Raw genomic sequence first — 15,858 nt, forward strand, 5'->3', positions numbered from 1 at the left:
GTCCCTGATCAAATAAATGCACAAGCTTCAATTATTGTAATGAACAAGTCTTTTTTCAACCTATCCTTTGTAGTCCATTAGTTGCATGTTTTTGAATTTAATAAACTTGCTACTTAGTGTTGTTGGATAAAAGCATTTTCCCTCTTATTGCTAGTTCCAGGAAATACATTAGTCTCTTTGCTCACAATATCGTACTGATCTGTGTGTAGTAGCCATTATTATGTACTTGGCATCACGGACTGATCTTAGTTAATCAACCATTGAAACCGGAAAATACTGGTCAGATATTTCTTTGTAGTATAGGACTCCTCAAATTTGCGCACACAGGAGCTTTAAGTTTCTTAGCAAGCGCTTAACGTTTAGATTACTAAGCCGACATCCAGTACTTCTCTAACTTTAATCAATTCATGTACGTATGTCAGTTAATTCCACAATATCATTTTTTCATTTCTTATAGAAAAGCTCCAACAAGTACGTTCAACTCAAACACATTTCAACCAAAACTAATGAAACTTTCTGTAAAGCGAGATTAATTAGACGTTTTTATCGGTTATTTGTAAAGTTACTTATTGTTTTTATGCATTTTGATGTATCAAAAGAATATTTGATTTAAAAATATTCGTGTTTCCTTTTTTCTTTAAAAAATATATCTGGGTTGAAATGTTACTTAAGACAAGTATTTTGTAAATTTAAATGCAAAAAACTCAAGTCTATCAAAGATCCTTATGATTGCAATGTGAGTGGACTTTTAAACTCACATTCTTTGTTTTGACAAAACACTAATACCTTACACCAGTTAATGTACTATCATATCAGTGTGCAGTGTCTGTAAGATGGTGATCAATCAGATTCTTCTACTTCCTCTCTGGAAAACAATCTCATGGATAGGTTACTTTGCCTGTAAACGTCAGTAATGATGCTTCTATCTGCGTGAAAAAAGTTAAAAATACCTAGCTAACATATTTAAAAAGTAAAATGCAATGCAGATTGTGTTCGTAGTGTAACGTCGTTTACACGTTCCTTTATTTCGTTTTCATCTCATTTCTCTCTGAAATAATGCTTAAGTTGTTTTATCATTTATAGAAATTACTTTACTAGTGCAGCGAGCACTTATTTCACGAAGTTTAAGAATTACATGCCTCACACTTGACACTGTCAACATAATGGGATTATTAATAAACTTGTTTTGTAAGATATCCGTCAGTAAGAATCCATAGTCGATTAGATAGTTAATTTTTGATGCGTTATGTAAAGTTGATAGTCATTATAATTCCAGTAAAACAATAATATTCATAACTAGGATACTGAAAGACCAGTATAAATTTCTTAGTATGATAAAAGTTCAAATGAACTATCATAGTTCAGTAAATAAATACCAATACGATTTTAGATCATTTCTGGTTTAAATATTTAGATCTATCAGCTAGTTTTATATCTTGGTAAACGTGGTACTATCATTCAAGAGGTGAAATTCAATTTGTTAGTAATAAATATATTCTTAAGTATGGCTTACTGATATACAATTGGTCCCTGATAGATTACTTGTTTTACCAGTAACAACATACAAGTGTAAGAATACCGTGCATTCAGTGGTAGGGCTGCAAGAATTAAATTACTATTTCAGAGAAGTGAACATATGAAATGTGACTGTTGAACATTTAGTACTTTATATTTTTAAACTAGCAATACAAACTAAATCTCTGTATTGATGGTGCGGTGACCTATATCTTAAAAAAATAAATGATTCAAAGTGAGCAACCTATCTTCGTGGGAAAGTGTTTCGTAAGTGCGCTCACACTACTGAAGACACAACAGTTGATGATAGGAGAGATACCTCTTGAAAAATTCATACAATACATTTAATAGAAAACCGAATAAGTGTACACTTCGTTTAATTAACTTGTATGTGTATTCAATATGGCCGCAATGTCAGACTTAGTTATGAAATGAATAAGTTAACCCAACATATTTTCAAATAGTGATGTGAGAAATTCGGATTGAAGAAACAGAGTGTAACATCTAAGTCATTGATTTCCAATGTACATCTCATGATTCGCTAACACAGTTGGATGTAACAATCCAGTTATTATTGCAGATATATCGATATCTTGTACAACTTTGTTTCTTCATATTTACCGATATATTATCATTTAGAAAACCTTTGTTTGTTATACATAGCATTACAATAGTGATTTATTCTCAGGTTTTGCGCTCTATTTTTTCCAAAATTGCGTAATCAAAATTTTAGGTAAATAATTATAGGATCATCATATCTTATGATTGAGGTCACCACAAGTATGCTAATGTTCATAACGTTCCTTTGCTATGTTTAGAAATCCACGAATCCCGCTTATTTATAACTAGTAATAAGAGACATATTTCAAACGATTTATTTCTGAAGGAAACACGGGTAAGGAAAACATTTTTCATGTGTATGAGGATTAACTAAGCTCTTTAATGCTGTATACTGATTGAAAAGTCACATAGGTGTAAAACAAGACTCCCAAAATGGGTGAACTACCTGAAATTTTTGGCTAAAATTATTAATACACAATCTTGCATGTTATATAATTTGTACATGTGTATTAGTCAAAATATCATGAAATCAACCATCATGCTGCCTTTAACTAAAAATAATCAGTTGAAGTTATGAAACATAAAAGATGAGAATAATAAAGAGTTTATTCCACTTTTCAACAACTGATCTATAATGAGGCTAATTCTGGTGGAAGTTCAAGCTGTGATAAATCACGGAAATGTAGTAACAGCGCCATCATTTTTGTCAATCGTGGTACAGTGGATGAGACACCGGAATAACCCATAGAGTTCGCAGTCACAGAGCCTTTACCCTCTTCTGATGTATCGATTTCATCTCCTGATGATTCGATATGTCGAAGTATAGCTCGATTTAGTGCTCCTGCAACCACTTCAGCGTGTTGAGGACTAAGCAGCTTGCCATAAATACTTTCAGCAGGATTATCAAAAGCTAATAGTGCCATAGTATTTTGCATTTCATTCAATAACTGAGGATGTTCTGATAACCGTTTGGCTACTGGATCCGCTAAATACGACTGGGCAAATATAAGGGCTTCTTCTAAACGCTTGTTCCGAATAAGTTCTAGCATTTGCAGCTGCCGAAGCTAGTCGTAAAAACAAGAATTTTTAGATATTATTTAGAGATAAAGAGTGGGATAATGGATAGAATTCGGCCAAGGAAACCAGTCAAGATACAGAACATGACACTACTATTTTGTGATGTAAATATGTAAATTATCAACAATAAATTACATCTTACCTATTAAATTAGTGTGTGTGTGTGTGTGTGAAAATTCGGAGGATACAAAATAAAGCAAATATGCTTCAGCTTACAACATTTGTTGTCCCTACCTCATAATGGAACTGTGAGAAATTGTTTGATATTGACAGTGGCCATTCGATTAATCATTATGAGTAATCTGTCAGATAATCATTACACTGACCTGTTATAGGCTTTTAGAAACAACGTACCGATAAGTATATTCGGCTTTAAGAGTCCAATTATATTAAAATGATGATGAAATATATAAATTAAAGCATGTGAAAATACAGTTTATTGTGACAAAGGTCTTTCATGGAGTTTAGTAACAACTCCGTTCTGCATTACGTTCTATCTATTACGATTTCGGAATTGTAAGAACACAGAAAGATTATAGTACCTACGCTTAGTTCTATTGACAGTAGTTCAAACAGTAAGATTTGTACCTAGAGCTTTCTGGCACTTTGATCAACTGAGATGACTGAATGTGTCATGCATTCTCAGTCGTTGGTCACATTTATGCACTATTCTGGAATAAGCTTACAAGTCCTCAAGGGCAATCAGAGAAATACATGATATAAGCTTATGAAATTAATTATCAACATATTCTGGAGAAAAATGTGGACCTTTACGACATGGCAGGCGAAATCGTAGTGAATAATGATTGCTTACTTTAGGTGACATAGATCATGATTGTACGTAGATGTTCAACCGTGTTCTGATTTGGGGACTTGTCGAGTGAATCGGTGTCCGAGAATACTAAGCAATAGGAATAGCTGGGTCATAACCGTAAGAAGAGAAATTATAACAATGTGCAAACGAACTTATTTCGAATCTTTCCTGATATTTTCGAAGTATTATTATCCAGTATTTTTATTCCTTCGAACTTGTTTGCCTTTAATGATATTTTAAACCATCCACTTTCCCGCTGCTTGGACTGATATATGTGCAAAGATTATTAGAGAAACCGATCTCAACAGCACTACTGAATCTCAATGTTTACTTGGTTTCCTTTTATTTCAATAGTTTTCTACTTTGGTTATTTTCTATACTCAAAGCGTCGATGTTGTTCAGTTGTTACTTTGAGCTGAGGTATATTTAACCAGTCCACTACTTTTTTATGGAGTTTTGGATTTCTTTAGTTTATATGTGCTATTCATCACAGACTGACCCTAGTTGGCGCACCACTGAAAAGCGAGAAACACTGGGGAGCTTCTACAGTTCCAGCTAGTGATTAGTCTAGCATAGCATATGGATGATCCATCAATTATAAACATGTATGGATAGTATTGAGACTTTACACAGGTAACGCGTGTCAAATATTATATTCAAAGGATTGACATGAGATAGGTAGTATATCTTACCTGAAAGTAGATAAAAGGGTTTTTATCAAAGAGTTCAGGCCATAATCGATTCACTGTATCAATAACGTCTTCGATTTTCCTTAACAAAACTGCTTCACGAATCCACATACGATCATTCAAACTTGCACCTGCAACTTGCAACTCATTTAAAGGCTCTACAATTCCCGTCTCACGACTAAATTTTTCAGCAACATCTTTGTAACCTTCAACGACTAAATACTCCAAGATGAGTCGATTTATTTCTTGTCTAGTCAAACTGAGTCCATCTTGCCCTTCAATGGGACCAAGAGTGTGAAGAGGGACACCAATCGATAATGTATTACTTGACATATCAGTCCCAACTGTACTAATCGGTGCTAATTCAGTTTGTCCAGAGTTCACTTCTGTATGTGGAGTAGACATAGGTCTTAACAATAAGGTTAATAACAGGAAAAATTATGCCTAAATAGCGATCACCAGAATGTAAATAGGCGTATTAATCAATAAAAATCAATTCCACATATGCCAAAAACCTAATCAAAATTTAGCTATTCAAAATTCTAAAAATATTTGAGCATGTAAAAAGTGTGCAAGAATACACAACATTAAAAAATATTTACTTAAAAAAATTGAGTAGATAAGCTTTTAAAGTTTTGATTACGAGTTATGACTTAAAGTTGCAAACTTCGTATTGCTAAACAAAATAATATCACAGATTGAAATCATGATAAAAATAATATCACTCATGTACCCTATCACGTAAAACTATTTGTTAGGATCAGTAACGGTTTCTGTGAAAAAGCTTTTTGTCTGTATTTTAGGAAAAAATCGGACTACTTCTGCAGTACATCAAAAGTTAAATTAATAGTCATCTAATAGGATGTCGTTATACATTTTGTGCCAAGAATTCTGTCAATTAGATTAACTATAATAAAAAATATTGCAACATCCATGTACCTAAACGTACAGAAATACAACGGAGACCATAAAAAGTAACGTAACTAGCTACGAAAAACGTTGTGAGCACATTAATCTTTGAAAGCTAGAAGTTTATTATAGTTAGTCAACTCCACCAAACAAATACGTGCGCCAACGAGAGCATGATTTCAATCTATACGTGTGCTCCGGAATGAGAGGCACTCTTCCATTGAGACTCTCCAATGAGAGATGATGTCAATACGGTCTATTTGAATCTACCGTTGAGTTGATTGTGAGTGATGCCCGCTTGAAATAAACGAGTATCTGAGCATAGTTGCAACAGATGGCTGCCATTATCTGTTCGATGAGCTCAGACACCATGAGGTTCACCTAAGTTCCTTTCTCTTTGCTTTAGTCCACCTACTTGAACATGACAATCAATCGACATTATTATTGCATCAGAGTGCTTAGTTTTTTGAAGGTTGGAATGCTTCTTGTAGAATTCACCCTATACTTCATACGAGCTAGAGTCAATAGGATTTGATTTTTAGGATCGAGCTTTCATGACCTCTTCCTTCCGTTGTGAAAAGGCAGCATTGCTTTAGATGCTGGTTACTCAAGGAGGACAACTTACTACTGTTACGCACCTCTACAGTAAGCAGTACAACTTCGCCCTCTAACATTACAGTGCTGGTTTTGGTCGTACCACTCCCCAACTAACCTACCTGTTAAAATTGGACCAAAAGAAACACGTGTTCCAGTCAATATAGCTCAGTCGAGTCACGTCAACGCGCAACATACTACACTGAGGAGTTACAAAATATAAGAAATCGAAAGCCAAATTAGCTGATAAAATCCGTTGAATGAGTTCACGAGCCAGTGCCTTTATTTACATTCTATAATAATCCATCATTTATTTGGAAGCTACTCGTAAGGTAGAAACCACGAAATCAAGGTAAGGTTTGTACCTTTACAAATCTTAATTTTGTATGGCAAGGTAACAGAAGAAAGTCACCGAAGTGCTCAGGTACAGTTTTAAACTTGCTAATACTTTAAATGGTATGATTTAAGTTTAGCAATAAATGCTGTAATCCAATGAAAACGTTTTTTGCTTATAATACGTGCTTTTATAAATGCTACGGGTAACAGATCGAAAATAAAGAAAGCAAGAAAGTTTTTGTGATTACTATCCCATAAGTGAGTACCAAACAGAAATGTAGTCATTCAGTCAAATAGAACGTATGTATATCGGTTCAAGTTACCATACCTCATTAGCACACAGATAGAATAAACTGTCAGGACAAATCACAGAATAGGAGAGGTAGTAACAGTATCGGTGGTGATCATGTGTCGAATATACCACTTGAAAAGAAAATATAGATTAGTGCAAGAAAAACAGAAGAAAACAGGTATGATGAATTCAGAGGCTCAGAATTTGAGGCAAGACAAACGATGGATGCACCTGCTCTACTCCAAATGATTTCGAGCCAGTTCGACCAAAGTACATAACCACTGTTTATTATCATTACTAATGATCTTACCCAATATTATGTAATCAACCCGACCCCAACAAACTAATCTACACCTGTTAAAATGGCTCAGTACAATCCTCAATCACTTCATCCACCAATGACATGTTTTGGTTTGGCAATATAACACATGTCCCAACCACCTCAGCTGATGAAGATTCAATAACCACCTTATCAGTCAATTTGTCATCCTTAACTAGTACCCTATCCATAACACAGGCATTGCTTACTCGGTAGTATGTCTATGTTCCAGAACCTGCTTACGGGTGAATATTCGGTCCAACCTGGTTTTCTCGGGTTTACTCTTCACGACCTCTAGTTAGACGTTGAAGCACTTTTGAGGCTAATATTTCAGACACTATATTACTTAAACTGATCCCTCTGTGCTTGTCACAAGGGGACTTTTGTACTTTCTTATAAGCTGGGACGATCAGCGATCGAGACCAGTCAAATGGAATTATGTTCACTTCCCAGATTCTAGCTAAAATTTCAGTTAATCCGAATGTTAAAACTGCACCATTATTCTTAAAAATCTCAGGGGTTACTTCACTAGGATCTGCTGGTCTCCATCACTTTAAATCACTTGTAGCCTTTTCAACCCATGATTTGGAAGATTTACATCAACTTGCTTGAAGATGATGGATAACTGAAAGTCAATTGAACTACCTCCTCAAGTGTTTTATTTATTTATTTAACGTCCTCAGCTCAGATAGGCCAGGTTTCACAAGCATAGAGCAAAACTACTCTTACCGACGCGTTGTTGATCCGACCTCTTACAGCCAGACTAACATCACAAAGGCGCCAAACATGGCCCGGATTGGCATAAGCCGCTCTGGCTTTCACCATATGTGCATTGATCCCAACACTCACACCCCCACCAGCACTTATGCAGCTACCTAGATACACGAACTTCTCGACTACTTCTATCTGCTTACCATCCAGGGTGAGTACAGGATTAGACCTGCTTCGGTCTGGGCACACCTGCTCCTCAAGTGTTCTCCCTATTGATCAGATCTTCCGGATTGAGAGTAAATAATACCCTCGTCTTGTTCCGAGAGAGCTTCAATAACATGGCTCAATCCAATCCTCAATAACTTAATCCACTGAAGATATGATTTAATTTGGCCGCCCCTAGCATTCATTCAGTCTACTCATACAACAACTAACATCGCCCATCTAGGTAGACGGTGGTCGGCCATATATATAGAACATGTCCCATCCACCTCAGTTGATGGGGATTCACGAACCACCTTATCAGTCAATTTGTCATCCTTACAGTGTACCCTATCCCAAACACAAGTATTGCTTGCTCTCTGGTTCGAACTAAAAGAGCAATGCTTTGAAGACATCTACGATCGAATAGTAACTTATAAATATCCTATATTCTTAATAATCATATTTCACACTCATAAATTAGAACCAAGTGAACTGCTGCGCAGTGAACTCGTCTTTTAGTTGACAGACAGATAACTTGCCTTCGCCACAAGAGAAGTAACTTGGGAAAAGCAAACCAAGCTTTCTGAATCCATGTCGAGATTTCGTCACACATTATACAGCCAGAACTGATGAAACTCTCAAGATAAAAAAAGCAAAGTATGCATTCAACGAGTTCACTCACTGTCAAAAAATGCAAACGTGAAAACACTGCTATACTGGTGACCTTGAACAACCACAACACACTGGCTGGCTATATACTCACTGATAATAAGTGAAGAAATTTCAACAATACGACATGGTTGGTGAAAGTTAGTTTAAACTGCTTATTACTGAGTACGGAAAAGGGTAATCGGCAAAAACCAGATGTCAATTTACGGTTAAGAGTTATGGGTAAGAGATGAATCTCTGGGTTAGCAATTATGGTTAGGTACAAGAGCCGACTAACGGATGGTAAATATTTGAGACACAACTTACATCAAGATCATGTATTTTTCGTAAGTAAATATAGGTAGGATGTAAAACTTATTGTATTATCATCACGGCTACAATACACAACGTAGAACCTAACACACATGCATCGGTTTAAATTGTCATGTCTTACTAACACAGCCAGACAAAATTATTTCAGAACTAATTCCCGCGTAGTAGTAGTAAAATTACCAATAAAAGTAAAAGAATATTGTGTATATAAAAAGGAAAAAGGTACTGCAGCAAAATTTTAAGCAACTTAGAACTTGATATAGGTTATTTTGATAGTAAAACTGTACCACAAGGGCGAGAAGATTGCAAATGCGAGAGCCGATTTAAAGTCACAATGTATACTTTTACGCAGCACCTCTTCTAGCGAATAAGGACTCACTTAGTAATGCTTGTTTATTCTAATGCGAATAATCCGACTCAGGAAGACATTTTAAATTATTCAAATGAAAACAGTACCCCAAGATGTCTCAGTAAAGATTTATGACCGGCATCTATGTCACAGGGTAAAAATGTAGAATTTAGAATCATGGGTTATAGTTGTAATTAGATGTAGGACAGAGTTAGGAGTTTGGATATGGAATTTCAGATTAGCATTTATTTGTGGGATCCAGAGTTCAGGACTTGACGCTAGGTTTGGGATGTAGCCTTTGGTTCACGATTAAGAATAGGTTTTAGACTACATACCGATTAACTGCCAAGTCAAATACCGCTCTTTACACTATGAACATACCAAACCATAATACTGAGCTGTATATTGATATTTGTTGCGTTTCCATGGTCTATATGTTGATTTAATCACAATCATTCAAAGACTTGATCAAGCTAATGCATCGGTCCACATTGCCATACCACATTAGCACAACAAAATGAACACCAAATTCAGAGAATCAGTTACTTCAATAGTAGCAAAATATCTATAAAAAAACATTCCAGATAAACATAAAATACAGGGAAAAAGAATTAGTTCGTACAAAGAAGGGTATAAAGTAATTTGAGGGAAGACAAAGAGTGCATACACCTACACCATTGTGATTGACTCTGAGCCATGTCACCCAAAGTCTCCCACAACTAGCTACGACAGTCGCGTGCACCACAACCAAGTAGTTTACATCTACCGACATGGCTCACACTGGAAGTTAATGACTTTATGGACGCCAAATTTTCGTTTGGCAACCCTAACGTTCTTCCAGTCGTCTCCAAGTCAGTCAGTCAGTCAGCTACAACGTAGGACCAGGCACATATGTGCATCGGTCCAGGTTGCCATACCGCATCAGCACAACAAGATGAACACCGGATTCAGAGCAGTGGTTAGGTCAAAGGTAGTAATATGTAGGAGAAAGATTGCATATAGAGATATAGTACAAGAAGAAAGAATTGGTTCGTAGAAAGAAAGATATGAAGCGATTTTAATCTCTTAGTTTAAGGGAAGACAGGGAGTGTATACACCGACGCCATTGTGATCGATTCTGAGCCATGTCACCAAGAGTCTCCAATCATTGGTTACGATAGTCACGCGGACCCCAACCAAGTAGTCTGCATCTACCAACATGGCTCAGACTAGAAGTTAGTGACTTCAAGCACTGATGCCACGATTTGGTTTGGCCGCCCCCAACATCCTTCCAACCATCCCTAACGCCAGTTAGCATTGTACGTCGTGGTAATCGGTGTTCAGGCATACGTAACACGTGGCCCAACCATCTCAGTCGATGAAGATTTACAACTTGATCAACTGATTTACCATCATTCCCTAACACCCTTTGTCTAACCTCACTATTACTTACCCGGTGATTCCAGCAGACGCCAGCAATGTTTCTAAGGCATCTGTGGTCAAATACTAGTAGCTTACAAGTGTCTTCTACTCTTAATGGCCATGTTTCGCTGCCGCAAATTAAAACAGAACGGACTGCCGAGCAGTATACTCGTCCTTTTATTGATAGACGGATATCTCGCCTTTGTCAAAGGTGACGTAAGTTGGCAAAAGCCAAGCGAGTTTTCGAATCCGTGCTGGGATTTTGTCAGACACAAACCCATTTGGGCTGATCAGACTTCCAAGATAAGTGAATTTGTTAACGCGTTCGACAACTTCACTCCCTATCCATAGTTCAGGTGTTGACGCATGCCAGTCCTGAAGCAACAACTTGCACTTAGAGGGAGAGAAGAGCATTCCAAACATTCTGGCATTGTTGCTTAGTGCTACCAAGACTCTGCATTTTGTCAGAGTCTTCACCAAACAGGACTATGTCATCTGCGTATTCTATGTCGATAAGTGGACTTCCTGGAAGGAGATCAATACCCGAGAATTCAGTCGACGAGAATGTTATTTCCATCAGTAGGTTTATGATGAAGTTAAACAGAAATGGAGAGAGTGGACAGTCTTGACGGACACCACTTGAGGTTGCAAAATCAGATGACAGTTCGCCATAAGCTCTGACTCGACTAGTAGTGTTCGAGTAAAGAGTCTTCACAAGGTTTATGTACTTCTGGGGTACGCCTTTCAATGACAGACACTGCCACAGAATCTCGCGGTCTACAAATTCAAATGCTGCTTTCAAGTCGAGAAAGACCACCATTGTCGGACGCCGATAAGTATGCCTGTGTTCTAGAATCTGACGAATGGTGAATATGTGGTCGATGCAGCCACGACCAGGTCTAAAGCCAGCTTGGTTCTCTCGTGTTTGCAGTTCACGAGTCTTAGTTAGGCGTCTGATAATTATCGAGGCTAGTATTTTAGATATTATATTAGTTAAACTAATCCCTCTGTGGTTGTCACAGGATGATTTTGACCCTTTCTTATATATTGGGACGATAAGTGATTGCGACCAGTCAGATGGAATAACGTCTAACTCCCAGATCTTAGCTAAAATATTAGTCAACCTAATCGCTAAAATTGGACCACCATCCTTGAAGACCTCTGGAGCCAATCCACCTGGACCAGCTGCCCTTCCTCGTTTCAGATTAACTATAGCCTTTTGAACTTCAGCAAGAGTTGGGGGACCTACTTCAATGTTCCATTCACACTGTCTGGGAATGGAGGGTAGTTGTAGAGTAGCTGAAGGCCAGCTGAACTGTTCTCTGAAATGTCCCGCCCATCGTTCTAAACGTCTGGACTGGGAGCAGATGAGAATATCGTCTTTTTCCGATATAATCTCACTTACACTTGACTTATTAATTCCAGTTTCTTTTATTAGTCTGTAAAGCTGTCTTGTGTTCCCTATAGTCGCCGCCTTTTCCATCTCTTTTGCTTTCGTTGCCCACCACTGCTTACGGTCGTTTCTTAGACTTTTTCTTAACCTAGATCTGATTTGTTGTCGCTCTTCATCATGTTCAGAACCTGATGGGACGAGTTTGCGAGAATCCATCGGTGTGGTAGAGTTTGAGGAAATCCACTGGTTCTTTGAAACTCTGTGGTTTAAGTCGCTAATAGATGTCACTGCTGCTTCCACAGCTGCTTGTATTTCATTCCAAGCAACATCTGGGTCAGCCTCGTTTTCAGAACTACCTAATTGTGACCTCAGTTGTTCCTGGAACCTACTTTTCGTTTCTTCGCTACACAGTTCGGTTCTAATGGGTCTTTTTACTGTGGCATTTTTGCGTCCAGTGAGGCGCAAGTAGATGCGTGCCCGTATTAGGGCGTGGTCGGAGTCCAAGCACGTACTCCAGAATGAGCGACAATCTTCTACCGACCCTCTCCAACGATGACTGATGGCAATATGGTCTATTTGAGTCCATCGTTGGTTTGGTGCAGGCGGTCGCCACGTTAGACGATGTCTCTCCTTATGCTTAAAATTTGTGTTTGCTAAAAATAAGCGATTGTCTGAGCACAGTTGCAGCGGACGGTCACCATTATCTGTTCGTTGTGCCGGAATGCTAAAATATCCACCTAAATGCCTTTCTGTTTGGTTTAAATTACCTATCTGAGCATTAAAGTCACCCCTACGAGTACTATGACTGAGCGTTTAGCTTTCTGAAGAAGTTCGGACAGCTTTCTGTAAAATTCATCTTTCACATCATCTGAGCTGCAGTCAGTGGGAGCGTAGGCAGAAACGACGAAAAGGCAACGACGTGTGTCCCTATCCTTCCGAGTTTTTACGGAGCCGTTTAGCCGAACAGCACATAGACGACTGTTGACGGGGATCCACTCTAGCAGTGCTTGTTCCGCCCTCATGCTTAGTGCTATGCCTACACCTGCCAGTCCACGAGAACTGGCCATCGGGTCACCAGATACACGGAGGGTGTATCTCGTTGGCTCTCCGTTTTGCCGAGGTGAGGTCAAGTGAATGACCACATTGGAATCCTGTATGCGTGTTTCGGAGACACAGCATACATCAATGGAAAGAGACCCTAGGGTTTTAGCCAAGGAAGCCTGCTGACCGATTTGACATAGAGTGCGTACGTTGAAAGCTCCAATGTGTAGTTTGGAGCGAGGTTTCAGTAGACCTGGGTTAGAGTTTTGAGCACTAGAATCGTTGGCTATGGTGACACTTGAGGAGGAAGCCGAAGGAGGAAGTTTAGGGTTGAAAGTCGATGTAGGAGGAATAATAGGAACTGAAGAGGAAGGTTGATTATGAATACAGTGGTCTTGGGTGCTGTTAGAGGTATGAGGGCGATTATCACTTCCCGGTTGCCCACACCGTGGAAGGGTTCTTCTGCAGGTACCTGAAAAGGAAATTGGATTAGAGGCGGTCTCAGTGACCTGAGAGCCTGACCGCAGTGCCCAAGGGACAACTGCTTGAGGCCGGTCGCGCACGGCCTTTTCGTGGGAGGTTTTTGACGTGTTAGCTCCGTTCTTCAAAGGGCCTTACCGCCGGAGACGGAAATCCGTGAGGTAATGTGAGGTGCGCATTTTTAGGGTCGACCTTTTCTAACCCCACCCCTCCTTGTGGGAAGGCAGCATCGCTGTCATGCTGGTTGTCTGAAGGAAACACCTTACTGCTGTCACACCTCTGTACAGTCAGCAGTACGATTTCGCCTTCGGACCTTGGGTTTGTTGCTTTTAGTCTTAACGCTCTTCAACCGACCTGTCTGACATGGTAGGACCTTGAGGAACGGTTGTTCCAGCCAGTATAGCTCGGTTGCTTCATCCCGATAGGCAAGCCCGACCACCACGTCAAGGTAGCAACAACGGTCGGGAGCCGTCTCCAAAACTAGTCAGCATTGCTCACCGTGGTAGTCGGTGATTAGGCATGTGTAATACGTAGCCTAACCATCTCAGTTGATGTAGATTCACAACCTCATCAACGAATTTACCATCATTTCCTAATACCATGCGTCTAACCTCATTATTACTTACCCGGTGATCCCAGCAGATGCAAGCTATATTTCTAAGACATCTGTGATCAAAACTAGTAGCTTACGAGTATCTTCTACCCTTAATGGACACGTTTCGTAGCCGTAAAGTAAAACAGAACGAACTGCCGCGCAGTATACTCGTCCTTTAGTTGATAGACGGATACCTCGCCTTCTCCATTGGTGATGTAAGTTGACAAAAACCAAACGAGCTTTCTGAAACCATGAAGAGGCTTTGTCACACACCACACCATTAGTGCTGATCAGACTTCCAAGATAAGTGGAGTTTTCGGTGTGGTCGACTACTCCACTCCCTATCCTTAGTTCAGGTGTTGACGCAAGCCAGTCTTGAAGCAACAATCTGCATTTAGGGAAGGAGAAACGCATCACAAACTTCCTGGCATTGTTGCTCAGTGCTACCAAAACACTGTGTCTTCGCCAAACAAAACTATGCCATCTGCGTGTTCCATAGGATCTGAGTTGACTGATAGTGTTTGAGTAAAGAGCCTTCACAAGTTTTATGTACTTCTGAGATACGCCTCTCAACGATAGACAGACACAGACCATCTTGATCTACAGAATCAAATGCTGCTTTCAAGTCCAGAAAAACCATCTTTTCAGACGCTGATAAGCAAACCTGTGTTTTAGGATCTGAAGAATGGCGAACATGTGATCGGTGCAGCTACGATCGAATTCGAAGCCAGCCTAATTTTCTCGTATATTCAGTTCATGAGTCTTTGTTAGACACCCGATAATTATTGAGGCCAGTATTTCAGACGCTATATTAGTCAAACTAATCCCTCCATGGTTATCACATGATTTTGATCTCTTCTTACATATCGGGACAATCAGTAGTACCCCAATACGATTGATAGTCTTCTATCGTGACTTCCCAGCGATGACTGATGGCAATATGGTCTATTTTGGCCCATCATTGGTTTGGTGCAGAGGCTCGTCATGTTAGACGATGTGTCTCCTTAGGTTCAAAATTAACGATAAAAATAAACGATTGTCTGACCACAGTTATAGTAGACAGTCACCATTATCTGTTCACTGAAGATTCCCACTTTTGCAATGAAGGTCAAACAGGTGACAATCTAGTCTCTCTAGTCCTTAGAAGGGATGATTTGACACTCATAAAATCGTTTACACTGAAATTAATGACGGCGATGTATTTAGGAATAGTTTCATCACCACAATACCAAACGTCGAAATACATAACACCTACTTGAGTCGACTACCGCTAATAACCACGACCTAAATATTAGTAAATTATAACAAGCAAGATAGAACGTTAGGATCGTTCGTTAAAAACGTTCATATATCCTAGGTAGTGGATTCATTGAATCTTATGAGTGAAATAATATTCACGTGGAAATAAAGAAGAAATGTATACGTAACCGAAAAATAGGTACCCCGTTACGTTCGTTAAATGACTCAGCCGCATTTAGTACTACTGATAATATTATCTGCTTTAGTCAGGCTTGTTTGGTCCTGTCGATCTGCATTAACCAAATGCAAATGTCTTTTTATAAATCTTATCGGGTTTTTAAGATTTGTACATCTTAAT

The 15,858-nt window shown here is 38.8% G+C and overlaps 2 protein-coding genes across 3 annotated transcripts in view; one reads left to right on the plus strand and one right to left on the minus strand.

Moving 5' to 3' along the window:
- MS3_00010614 (uncharacterized protein) overlaps positions 1–616 on the plus strand; it is a 28,343-nt gene extending 27,727 nt beyond the window's left edge. For both annotated transcript variants that reach the window (XM_051219001.1, XM_051219000.1), the window contains exon 23: positions 458–616. In XM_051219001.1, coding sequence (XP_051069388.1) covers positions 458–533 — 76 coding nt within the window. In that variant the 3' untranslated portion in view covers positions 534–616. The remainder of the gene's footprint in view (positions 1–457) is intronic.
- A 1,645-nt stretch (positions 617–2,261) lies between these two features.
- On the minus strand, positions 2,262–15,542 carry GID8_1 (Glucose-induced degradation complex subunit). Its single transcript, XM_035733057.2, has 3 exons — positions 15,517–15,542; positions 4,660–5,065; positions 2,262–3,140 (listed from the first exon to the last, which is right to left on the minus strand). The coding sequence occupies exons 2-3, from the start codon at positions 4,987–4,989 to the stop codon at positions 2,706–2,708; spliced, it is 765 nt and encodes a 254-aa protein (XP_035589591.2). The 5' UTR covers positions 4,990–5,065; positions 15,517–15,542; the 3' UTR covers positions 2,262–2,705.
- Between the last annotated feature and the right edge of the window lie 316 nt (positions 15,543–15,858).

The sequence above is a fragment of the Schistosoma haematobium genome, chromosome 3 (assembly GCF_000699445.3).
Source record: "Schistosoma haematobium chromosome 3, whole genome shotgun sequence".
Lineage (NCBI taxonomy): Eukaryota > Metazoa > Platyhelminthes > Trematoda > Strigeidida > Schistosomatidae > Schistosoma > Schistosoma haematobium.